This window comes from Ceratotherium simum, chromosome 22, assembly GCF_057802395.1.
Source record: "Ceratotherium simum simum isolate JZ-2026a chromosome 22, ASM5780239v1, whole genome shotgun sequence".
NCBI classification, from domain to species: Eukaryota; Metazoa; Chordata; class Mammalia; order Perissodactyla; family Rhinocerotidae; genus Ceratotherium; species Ceratotherium simum.
In genome coordinates, this window is record NC_141921.1 from 29,443,468 (window position 1) to 29,456,750 (window position 13,283).

The 13,283-nt window shown below is 38.4% G+C and overlaps 1 protein-coding gene across 7 annotated transcripts in view; it reads left to right on the top strand.

Moving 5' to 3' along the window:
• EYA3 (EYA transcriptional coactivator and phosphatase 3) overlaps positions 1-13,283 on the top strand; it is a 101,168-nt gene that overhangs the window by 58,888 nt on the left and 28,997 nt on the right. For all 7 annotated transcript variants that reach the window (XM_004425823.3, XM_014784056.2, XM_087446459.1 and 4 more), the window contains 3 exons: positions 5,222-5,307; positions 8,355-8,538; positions 11,023-11,162. In XM_004425823.3, the coding sequence (XP_004425880.1) occupies positions 5,222-5,307; positions 8,355-8,538; positions 11,023-11,162 (410 nt within the window). The remainder of the gene's footprint in view (positions 1-5,221; positions 5,308-8,354; positions 8,539-11,022; positions 11,163-13,283) is intronic.

Here is a 13,283-nt window from a genome sequence, read left to right on the forward strand (position 1 = left end):
TTTCAGGACCCATTGATTTAAAAGGGTCATGAAAATATCCTTAAACTTCATTAACCACTATCCTAACTTGTCTGTTAGTACATTTTTCTGTTTTGATTGATTCACCTAGTTTCCCCCATTTTGCTAATAATGATCATTGCTGGTGTTTATTAAGTGCTTACTATGTTCTTAGCATTGTTTTAAGTAATAGATGAGTGTTACTCATGTAACCTTGACAACACATCTATGAGGGGAGTACTATTATTAATCCCATTTTACAGATGGGGAGCGTAAGACATAGAAAAGCGAGGTAACTTGTCCAAAGTCACAGAGTTAGTAAATAATTAAGTCAGGAGGTAAGCTGGCAGTCTCACCCCAGAGCATGAATGCAATATTTATGATTTTCAATATTAAAGTTATGGTATCAATATCAACTGTCCCATAATTGAGAACCTGTATGGGCAAATATCTAAATTCATTTTTCCTCCTTTATCTGGTTAACCTATTGGCCCATTTTATTGTTCATTAGAACTTCAGCACAGGGTCAAATTAAAGCAGAAGTTAATCATCAAGTTATTACTTTTTGCCATTTATTTTGAGGAAAAAATTGGTAGAAAACAAGTTGAAACAATTGGCTGAAATGAAATATGGGTATTATTGGCAGATTTGAATTACCTGCGTTCTCTGCTGTCAGTATCACTCTCCTCACCCCCACTTTTCATTTCCTTTAGCATGGATAATGAATGTAAGCCATCCAGGGCTTCTTCCTTCCCCCTATGTAATTACCCAGTCATTCCACAGAATAAAAACACAAAGGACATTGTATCGATTTTTTTTTTAAGTGGTCGAAACAGCAATGTCCCCTCATCCCACCCCAAAGCATTCTGCGATTGACAACAGCCTATCTTCTGTGAGGAAGTTAGGGTAATTATCTCAAAAACCAAATTCCCCTTCTGGCTTGATGAACTCTGATCAAAACCTTTTCTTTAGTTTATACCTCAATGCTCATGAAAACCCTTTAACTAAATATATCTGGCTTCTTTATATCAGTCTTTTCCTAGAGTGACTGTGACTGTGGCCAAATCTCTGGTTATTTTCTTCAGTTGAGATGGTTTAAATGATTAATATTCAAGTGGCAAAATTACTTTCAGAAATTTCAAAATTAATTTTAACTCAATCTTGGTTTTTAAAGAATGTCTTTGGACTCTCATATTGTTGGTGGTACACAATAGTCTTTCATTGACCAGGAGATTTTTTTTAATAGACTATTTTTTAGAATAGTTGTAGATTTACAGAAAATTGAGCAAATGGTACAAAGTTATATATCTTCCCACCCTGCACACGATTTCCCCTATCATTAACATGTGTCATTAGAATGGAGCATTTGTTATAATTAATGAACAATATTGGTATGTTATTATTAACTAAGTCCCTAGTTTATTCAGATTTCCTTAGTTTTTTCCTGATGTCCTTTTTCGTTTCATTTAATTGTTGTGTCTCCTTAAGCTCCTCTTGACTGTGTGGTTTTTCAGCCTTTCCTTGTTTTTGGTGACCTCGACATACTAAACGTGAATCCCACAATATACATGAATATACATGTATACGAAGCATACATGAATCCCACAAGTATTTATTGAGCATCACCTACTATATGCCAGGTGCTGTGCTAGATGTATTGGAGGTAGTGAATAAGATAGTAAGATTCTGCCTTCATGGAGCTTACAGACTAGTGGTAGAGACAGAAAACAAGCAAGTAAGTAAATAAGTAGATTTTGAAAAGTGCTTTGAAAGGGAAAAAAAGAATAGATTGCTATGAATGGGAAAACAAGAAAGGAGTTAGTTTTAATGGAGAAGTCAGAGAGAGTCTCTCTGAGGAAGTAGACATGCTGAGGAGGAGCCATCATTCTGGGAGGGCGAGAGAGACAGGCCGTGGTAAACAGTCCAGGCAGAGAGAGCAACATTGCAAAGGTCCTCAAGTGAGAAAGAGTTTGTCTTATTTTGAGTAACTCGAAAGCCAGGATGAGCAAGGGTGGTGGAGAGACTTATATAAAATTAGAGAGGTGGATAGAAAGTAAATCTTGCACCAGCTTTTATATGCCATTAACCCTCAGGTTAACCCTCCAGCTTTGGGGCAATGTCACTTAATTCAGCTGTACCTCTCACGGTTCTATAACCAGTCTTCTGATTAAAGCTATCTCTGTATATTGACTATGTTAGGTGGACCTCTAGTGGTGCATTGTTCTCAGAAGCTTTGTCTTTCTGTGATTTCACAGCTCCATTGTCAAAAGAGAAGTGAGGACTATCCAAAAACAGTTGGCCATGCCCTTGGCATTTGGAGAACTAATAGCCTTTAGATATATGTCAATAGGAGTTACCACTTGAGTTTTATTTGATCCTCTAAATTTGTACTTTTTATTGCATATTTTATTGCTGCTGCTTTTGTTTTTTAAATCTGCAATTGAATATTTTTTTTGTTGAGACCTCCATATGTATATATTTATGCAGGATGATTAGTACTTTTTTTGAGATGCCTGGCTTTTCAGTCATTGCTGTGTGGGACTAGGGCATGCAGTGCTTGTGTACATTTTTAGATGAGTTTAGCTTGGGTTCAGTGATGATTACAAGAGCCTAGATAAGTATTATTTATTTAATTATCATCTAACTTCTGTCACTAGAATTTAAACTCCATGAGGGCAGGGACTTTGTCTTGTTCACTACTCTGTTCCTCAGTGGCTGGAACAGATTCTGGGCACATAATAGACCCTGGTTTGCTGAATGAATGAACGAATGAATGAATGAATGAATGACACATGTTAGAAATGATTTGAGTTGGAGAAAAAGGTATTAATTGAGCCCTATAAACTTTCCAGGTCAGCAGGCCAACATTTCCTATAATAGAAGCCACGATTGCTAAGAGTAATTTGTGATTTTTAGTATGATACTTGTTAAAAACTTAGACAATATCAACAATTAGCAGATCAAGTCATTAAACTTCCTGGTTGAGATAATAAGAGTACGTGACCAATTGTTTGTAAGGTCTACCTTTTTCCCTTCAGCCCAATTCAGTAAATGGTCTGAAAATTGTTAAATTTATAAAACCACCTTGTCAGTCAGCATACGTTTTTTCCCATGTGTGTAGAGATCAGATATGAATGTTGTACCTCTAACCATTTATATTTTACTTAGGAGGTAGAACAGAATTAAAGGAGGAAAAGAGGAGTATATGCTAGAACGAGGGCCAAAGAAAAATTGAGCTAGAAATTTCTCTGCTGAAAGAGATAAACTTAAGAGACTAAATAAGTTCTTCATTTTCTTTCCCACCTTAAATCACCTATATTCAGTCTGTTTTATTGCAGGCCTGCCAGTGTAATGGACTGGTAATAGAATCTGGAATCTACTCAAAATTCTTTTCCCATAATAATGATTAAAAACTACTTATAGAGTCATCTAGCCTATGTACAGTAATTTTTTATTACTTCCCCTTAGGAAAAAAAAAATAGGTTAAGCCATAGCAGAGAAGAAGGTGAATATTGTTGGGAAGAAAATACCATCTGTAAAGTTATAAAATCTATTTCATTTAGTTGTTTATGAAAGTAAACTTTTAAGAGTCCTTTAGTTCCCCTGGGGAAGGGAGTACTGGGGAAAAGAAAATCTCACTGGATAGTCAGGAAATTTGATCCCTACCTAGCCACTGACTCTGAGGAAAGGGCACTGGATGAAGAATTGGGAGATCCCACTTGTCATCTTGTCTGTCTGCCACTAGCTCCATGGCTGTGGACAAATTACTTGAACTCTTCTTTGTCCCACGTTCTTCATCTGAAAGCTGGGGTTGCAGCAATAGCTGTTTCTTGTGTCTAACTTACCTTAATCTCTTCTAGACTTTCTTCTAGGCAGAGTACCCCTGGGGAAAGGGATAAAAGATCCTTCTGATTTTAAACAGTACTCTCACGTTTCTGCTGCATTTGTTCACCTTCCCTGTTCTTAGTGAAGGTTTTCCTATTAACTTTCCCTCAAAGGACTTTGTTGCTAATGGGATAGATAGTCAGATAGTCAGGTCTACCTGATGGCAAACACTTATGGTGTGTGTGACTACAGTGGGAACCATGTCTAAGGGTGCTTATGGTAAGTGAGGGAAAGGCGTTCAAGACCAGTACGTCACAATCTCAATTACGTTGTCCACTTGAAAAAAGTCACTGTGGCAAATACTATCACTGAGGATTTGATTAAAACCCTGGTGGAATCTGTGATCAAAGGGTATGAAAAACTTAACCCAAATTCCTTGTCCTAAGACAGGCAGCCTAAGTACATTTTTACCTGCCCAGAATAATATTTTATATTTTCCAAGTTTTTCTAGTCTCATTGGTAAAATCATTAAATGCCAGATCATGGTGTTTGTTGATCCACATTAATAATTCATTATTTGAGTAGAGCACAAGAAGCAACTCCAAGCACTTTAGAATTTGGAGGACCCGCTCTGTTTCTCAAAGTGATTATGTTGCATCAGGAAAGGCATAATTTGGGGCAAATGACAGTAAATATCACAATGTAGGATTTACATGTGGATTTACCAGAGCTCCTGTTTCTTCTGATTGTCAGTAGGTCACGTTGCAGGTGAGTCGTTTTTCAACTGCCAGAGGAGATGGACTGGAGTGATTTGGTTTAGCTTCTGATTTCATTGGTATAATTACTATGAGCCAGTGCATTGTATTATGTATCCTTCTAGGACTTTAGTAGGAGAAGTTGAAGACTCAAGCTGAAACAAAAAAATGTTTGAACTCTTTGATTTCTTTTTTTTTGTTGTTGTGAGGAAGATCGGCCCTGAGCTAACATCTACCGATGCCCCTCTTCTTTTTTTTTTTTTTTTTTTTTTGCTGAGGAAGACTGGCCCTGGGCTAACATCCACGCCCATCTTCCTCCACCTTATATGGGAGGCCTGCCACAGTGTGGCCTGACAAGCGGTGCATCGGTGTGCGCCCGAGATCCGAACCGGCGAACCCTGGGCCGCTGCAGCGGAGCACGTGCACCCAACCGCTTGCGCCACTGGGCTGGCCCCAAGAACTCTTTTATTTCTAATAAGTCTAAATTAAGGTATGGCATGCAAAAGAGCAAAACTAGTATTTGTTTCCTTTGCCAATGTTTTTTATCTCCTTGTAGATCTGTTTACTTGACACAATATATTTTCAATTTCTTCTACCCTTTTACGTAGTATCTGTAATATCTTTTAACACTCTCAATCCTGTAGCTTCAAGCACAAATGCCAGCCTGATATCCACTTCATCTACAATTGCCAATATTCCAACAGCAGCAGTTTCCAGCATCTCAAACCAGGTACGGTGCTACTTTTGTTAACCCTGTTTGATATAGTTCATCTAGCTCGCTCTTCCTCTCTTTTTCCATGATCAGTTTGCCAGTCTTTGAAACAACCAGTATGGGCCATGGAGAGACATTTTTCTGAATGCCCTTAGGTCTAGGACCCTGGATGGTTTCTCAGGCTACCATCCAGTTTCTCACATTCCTCTGCTAAGTCTGTCGATGATATGGTTATATTTGCTCCTTTATCTATTATGTGTGTCTCTACCTACTGCCCCATTCCTGCTAGAAGGTAAACTCCATGAGAGTAGGGATTTATTTTTCTGTTTTGTTCTCTTATATATTCCCAGAGTTCAGAAAAATGCCTGGCACTCACATTAAAGGCACATAATAAATGTTTGTGGAATGAATAAATATTACTTTCATTTTTTTATTTAGCCACTCATTCCTTTGTGAATTCTGTGTGGTCTGGTCTTGATCACTGTTCTATTAACTCTTTATGCTTAGATCACTGGTAAACATCTTCAGTGTTTTAGTAGGGTTTTTTGTTTTTGTTGTTATGTTTTTATTGTTTTCTCTGCAGCGATTAGTATTATCAACTGCTGTCTCTATGGATCTCTTTTTCTGGCTGCACTTAACATTACTATTCTGGTTCATTTTTTATTTGTGACTGTTCTTGCATTTGTTCATTCTTTTAGTCCACAAATATTTATTGGCACTCTTCAGGGTACTCTCTATCTCTCTCCCTTTCATAGCTTTTCTTTTTGATCCTGTCTTCTATCATGGATAGTCTATGTAGTTTTCCACATGTTTATTACTTCATCCCCAGGAGTGTTTAACCATATTCAGAATGTCCATTTACTACCTCCAGAATGAAGGTTCTAGTCCTGACCTCATGATATCTGTAAGCTTCCTGCTGATTGATGGACATTTTTTCTTTCATGTCCTGCTATTTCCCTAAGTTCATCATATCTAAAACCAGCCTTTCATTCTACCCTGTCTTCTGTCTCCTTGTCCTCCAGAAGTGAAACCACTTTTCCTCATGCCTTCTCAATTCTTGTTAATGACACCATTTTTAAATAAACCTAGGCCTTAAACCCGACCAGTCGTCTTCAGTTTTTTTCCTTATCCATCCCTAATCCAACCATTTCTGGAATTCTTTCTTTCTTTTTCATTTTTGCTGTCATTCCCATGTTTGGGGTTTTTTCCCCTTTCATCCTGAATTACCATGGTTAACTGTTCATCTCGTCTCCAGTTTTCCCCTGTACCTGTCCATTTTCTAAAACACTATCCAATTAATTTTTTCTAAATGCCACTTTTTATCCTGTCACTCACCTACTCAGAATCTTTTTGTATTTTTTTTTATTTTATTTATTTTTTTGCTGAGGAAGATTCGCCCTGAGCTAACATCTGTTGCCAATCTTCCTCTTTTTTTGCTTGAGGAAGATTAGCCCTGAGCTAACATCCATGCCAGTCTTCCTCTATTTTGTATGTGGGTCACCACCGCAACATGGCTGACGAATGATGTAGATCCGCACTGAGGATCCGAACCCATGAACCTGGGCCACCGAAGCAGATTGCACCAAACCCAACCACTATGCCACGGGGCTGGTGTAGTTGATTTTTATTTGTTGATTTGAATTTGATAGTCCCCATTTCCTGCCCCCACACAAGGTATGCACCATTGCCTAAAGAATCCAAGCCATGTTCCTTAACCACTCATTCAAACCTACAGAGATCCTTTGTTTCAACCAGACTCAAGATCTCTGGCGCCTGAGTAAACCTTTTCAGGGCCTATTCATGTTCTTATTTCCTCTATCTCAGAAAGCTCTCTGACTGCCACAATCTGAGGTGATAGTTGTCTTCCTCTGTATTCACTCATTTGACATATAATTTATTGCCAATTTTTTGGAAATTTTTTTTGTCTTCTCTCCTGCTAGATTTTTAACTCCCTTAAGTTCAGCTAGTATGACTTATTCTTTTCTTTAATATTTCCTTCTCCCGCCCACACACAAATACACACACTGTGAATTATATTTGGGTTATGGTAGATGCTCGGTTCTCTTTATAAATAATTGTTCTGGTCAGTTAGCTTCTTTCTACTTGTTGCCAACATCAATATCAATTGAATTTTTTTAAGGTACGTGAGCTGTCATACCCATTTTTTATAGCTTTGTTAAGGTAAAATTGACATACATTAGACTGCACAGATTTAAATTGTACAATTTGATAAGTTTTAACATGTATGTGCTCGTGAAACCACCAAAAGTTCCCTCCAAATATGTTAAAGAAACTTTATTTGTAAAGAAAACTTGATTATTTGAAAAAGAAAGAGAGACACTTGGTTTTTAAACTGGGAAACCTGAATGTTAGGATATGTGCTCTTTTGTTTAAGCTCATCTGTCCTTAGAAGCACTACCATCTAGTGCAGTGGTTTATAAACTTCTTTTTTTTTTTTTTTTTTGTGAGGAAGATGAGCCCTGAGCTAACATCCATGCCAATCCTCCTCTTTTTGCTGAGGAAGACTGGCCCTGAGCTAACATCCATGCCGATCTTCCTCCACTTTATGTGGGACACCACCACAGCATGATCTGACAAGCGTTGTGTCGGAACGCGCCCAGGATCCAAACCTGGGCCACCAGCAGCGGAGCGCGTGCACTTAACCGCTACACCACGGGGCTGGCCCCTATAAACTTCTTAAAGAGTAGAATCTTCCCTTCAGAAATTCTGTGCAGAAATTTATATAGAAATTCAGTACATAAAATAGAAAAAAAAAAGAACTATTATAGTAGAAAAAGGGACATTGTGTGTAGAGTACATGGGACCCTTCCCTCTCAGCCTTCCCTTCATCCCAAAGACAGCCCCTGAGGCATCTCCTTTTGACTCTTAGGTTTCCACAGAATGCATTTTGAAAATCATTGGTTTAGGTGGAAGATATAGATAGGTAAATGAGAAGTCAAATTAATGTTTTAGGAGAATAATGACAAATAAGAAGGACATGAAAGTCTCTTGTTATGCTCTTTCTAAGAGTCTTGTTTTCCTCCCTTATTCCCTTTGGCCTACAGGACTATCCCACCTATACTATCCTTGGTCAGAGTCAGTACCAGGCCTGCTACCCCAGCTCCAGCTTTGGAGTCACAGGCCAGACTAACAGCGATGCTGAGAGTACCACATTAGCAGCAGCCACATACCAGACGGAGAAGCCTAGTGTCATGGTACCTGCGCCTGCAGCACAGAGACTTTCCTCTGGTAAGCACCGCAGCTCTAAAAACTTTGACTTAAGGGCATTTCATCCAACAGGAGATGGTAAAGATTATTTTGTTCTGGTCTGAGTCACTGTTACCATGCTATTGGCTTTCCCTCAGGTGAGGCGTATTTAAACATTGGAACCAAACTGTGATGAGTATTTGGAAGGCTAAATGTAATACCTGATGCTGTGAACAGAAAAGTACCAAGAATGAAAAGACTGTATTTATGACTCCTACTCCACCCTCCTCGAAGCTTTAAGATGCTTCTCACAGGGCACTTCAGATTCTTGGCACATTTTGATAAAAGTTGGAGGACTCAGTTTTAGTCTACGCATATTTTAGACTTCCGCTAAGGCCTCAGAACAGCAGTCTGTTCTGTTTTCTGTGTCAAGGATCCCTGTAAGATTCTGAGGAAAGCTGTGGTCCTTTTCCCTCAAAGAAATACATAATATTTAACCTACAAATTTAAACCTATACATTAAGCTTTGAAATGTGTTGATGAATTATGATGTCCAGGTTGCCCTGACATAAAGGCTTTATACAAACATTCAATAAACATATGCACATACTTTTTATTTATCTCTATTTTTCATGAAAATTTGGTGGTTCGCTGTCATGTCATATAACTTGAAGAACTATTTATTGTTAGCACTGATGCATTTTTAAAAACAATGCTCTTTGCGGCCAGCCCGGTGGCGTAGTGGTTAAGTTTGTGTGCTCCGCTTTGGCGGCCCAGGGTTCAAGGGTTCAGATCCTGGGCGCGGAGGTACACACTACTCATCAGGCCATGCTGTGGTGGCATCCCACATACAAAATAGAGGAAGATTGGCACAAAAATAGAGGAAGATTGGCACAGATGTTAGCTCAGTGACAGTCTTCCTCACCAAAACAACAACAACAACAACAACAACAGTGCTCTACATCAACTAAAGCAGCTTTCTGTGCATCCTGCCTTTACCTGTCTTCTAAGTAAATGGACATACACATGGTTACTGCTTCAAACTTAGATGTGTTGATGACTTAATTTTGAATTTATTTCTCTAAATATCTTTCTTCTTCATAACAATTTTAACTTTTTAATAACAGAATTGCAAACATAGAGGTTGTCAGAATAGTATAATGAACCTTTTGTATCCACCATCCATCTTCAATAATTAAAAACTCATAAGCAGTCTTCTTTCTTTTTTTTTTTTTTTGTGAGGAAGATCAGCCCTGAGCTAACATCTATGCTAATCCTCCTCATTTTTTGCTGAGGAAGACTGGCTCTGAGCTAACATCTATTGCCAATCCTCCTCCTTTTTTTTTTTTTTCCCCAAAGCCCCAGTAGATAGTTGTATGTCATAGTTGCACAGCCTTCTAGTTGCTGTATGTGGGACGCGGCCTCAGCATGGCCGGAGAAGCAGTGCGTCGGTGCGTGCCCAGGATCCAAACCCGGCCGCCAGTAGCGGAGTGCGCGCACTTAACCGCTAAGCCACGGGGCTGGCCCAAACTCAGAGGCAGTCTTATTTCAACTATACTTTATCAAATTCCCTCCCCAAATTCCAGGTATCTTATCTCTAAAAGATAAGTATTCATTAACATAACCGCAATGCCATTATCCCATCTAAAACAATTCAACAATGATTCCTTAATATCATAAAATACCAAAAGGTATTCATGTTTCCAGTTTTCTCATCTATGTTAGGAGTTTTGTTATTCTTTTTACAATTTGTTTAAATTTGGATCCAAGTAAGGTCCATACATTGTGACTGGTGGATATGCATTTTGTCTCTTGTAACCTGTAAATTCCCTTATCTCTTTTTTTATTCACCCTTGTACTTTATTTGTTGAAGAAACTGGATTATTTATCCCATATCATTTCCCAGTCTGAATTTTGCCAATTATACTTTTATAGGGTAGTTTAACATGTCCTACTGCCTTCTGTATTTTATTGTAAATTGGTAAATGGATCTAGAGCAGCAGTTTTCAACTAGAGGTGATTTTGTGCTGCCCTGGGGACATTTGGCAATGTATGGAAATATTTTTGATTGTCACACTGGGTGTCGGGTGCTACTGGCATCCAGTGGGTAGAGGTCAAGGATGTTGCTTAACCAAACATCCTACAGTGCACAGGACATCCCCTCACAAAAATTATCTGGCCCAAAATGTCAGTTGTGGCAAGTTGAGAAACCCTAATCTAGAAGCTTGATCAGATTCAGGTTCAGTTTTTTTTGGCAAAACAGTTTCATAGATGTGTTCTTCCATTGGGAGACAGGCATGCACATTCTAGTTATAACTCTTTGTGATGTTAGGAGCTATTGATGCTCAGTGCCTAGGTCTACATTCCCAAATTGCTTAGGTGAAGGTTTTCCAACCTCCATGAAGGTTTTCCAACCTGCATCCCAGCAAATGATTCTTAAGGGTAGAGACCCTGCTGACCCTCTTCCTGCTCTGGTTCTTAGAGCCTGTGACCACTGGCAATATATGTCTCACTTTTCCTCTCCAGGAGACCCTTCTACAAGCCCATCTTTGTCCCAGACTACACCAAGTAAAGATGCTGATGACCAGTCCAGGAAAAACATGACCGGCAAGAACCGGGGCAAGAGGAAAGCTGATGCCAGTTCTTCCCAGGACAGTGAATTGGAAGTAGGGGAAGAAACTCATTTGAGTTACCTACTTTGTTTTTTTTCTCATTTGTTAAGTTTATTGAACATATATCTGAAACTCATGGAGATTATGTGGTTCTATGTTGTGTGCCTTTTAATTCCTGAGCAAGAGAAACTGAATTGGCCAAGTGGAAAGAGAAATGTTAAAACATATTTCTCTATGCCCATAACTTACAATATCACTTTCAGATGCTTTTCACCAAAAGCATTGAAAAAGCTTTTCTGAATTTAGGTAGCCAGGTAGTTTTTTAAGGGAAAGAACAAACTGCTTTATATTCCAGAGGAGAACAGAAAAAACAATGCATTATATTCAGAAAGCAGGTGTCATAAGTAATAGCATACTGTTTTCCATTTTAAAGTCTCAAAGTAAAATGAGAGGACTAGAGTGCTTTAGGCCAAGTTTCTGTGAAACATGCAACCAGATCTGGTAACTTATTAATAAGATTGGCACTCACTTATTCTGTGGTTAAGCACTATAGGAATTTATTATGGGCATGCATTTGGCTTCATTATTAAAAACACTAGAAAGTCATACAAAATGCTAATAATAGTGGAATTTTGATATTAATCCTTTTGTTTTCTTTTTTCAATTTTTCTATAATGTAATCATTTAACAAGGGGGAAGAACTGTGTTTAAAAAGAGTCCATTGAGGGCCGGCCCATGGCATAGTGGTTAAATCCGGTGTACTCCACTTCAGTGGCCCACGTTCGCGGGTTTGAATCCCAGTGTGGACCTACACCACTCATCAAGCCATGCTGTGGTGGCAACCCACATACAAAGTGGAGGAAGATTGGCACAGATGTTAGCTCAGTGCTAATCTTCCTCAAGGGAAAAAAAGAGGAAGATTGGCAACAGATGTTAGCTCAGAGCAAAATCTCCCACACCAAAAAAAAAGAAAATGAGTCCATTGATAGGTGTTAAGACATAGGTAAATTGAAGCTGTGTTTGGTGCCTCTCTTCCCCTTTGTTCCTGAAAAAAAAAAAGGAAGAAAGAAAATATAAAGTCCTGATACATTTTTTGGGAAAAACTGAGAACTCACTCATTTTTTTAAATTGTGGTAAAATATATATAACATAAAATTTACCATTTACCATTTTTTAAGTGTGCAATTCAGTGGCATTAAGTACATTCACAATGTTGTTTAATTGTTACTACTATCTATTTCCAGAATTTTTTCGTGATCCCAAACAAAAACTCTGCACCCATTAAACAATAACTCCCTGTTCTCCCCCCCCACTAGCCCCTGGTAACCTCTCTTCTACTTTTCTGTCTCTATGAATTTGCCTATTGTAGATATCTCATATAAATGGAATCACACAGTACCTATCCTTTCGTGTCAGACTTATTTCATTTCACGTAGTTTTCAGGGTTCATCCATGTTGGAGCATGTATAAGAACTTCATTCCTTTTTATGGCTGAATATTATTTCATTGTATGTATATACCACATTTTGTTTATCCATTCATCTGTGGAAAAAACTTAAGAGTTTTTCCACCTTTGAGCTGTTGTGAATAATGCCACTAGGAATATTGCTATACAGATATCTCTTTGAGTCCCTCTTTTCAATTATTTTGGGTATAAAGTTAGGAGTAAAATTGCTGGATCATATGGTAATTCTATGTTCAATTTTTTGAGGGACCTCCAAAATGTTTTCCGTTGTGGCTGCACCATTTTACATTCCCATCAGCAATGTACGAGTATTCCAATTTCTCCACATCCTCACCAACATTTGTTATTTCTCATTTGTTTGATAATAGTCATCCTAATGTATATGAAGTGGTAATTCCTTGTGGTTTCGATTTGCATTTCCCTAATGACTAATAATATTGAACATCTTTTCATGTGTTTATTGGCCATTTATATATTTTTTTGGAGAGATGGCTATTCAAATCCTTCGCATGTTTTTGTGTGGTTTTTTTTTTCTCTTTTTGTGAGGCAGATTGGCCCCTGAGCTAACATCTGTTGCTAATCTTCCTCTTTTTGCTTGAGGAAGATTGTCCCTGAGTTAACATCCCTGCCAACCTTCCTGTATTTTGTATGTGGGATACCACCACAGCATGGCTTGATGAGCGGTGTGTAGGTCCGTGCCTGGGATCCGA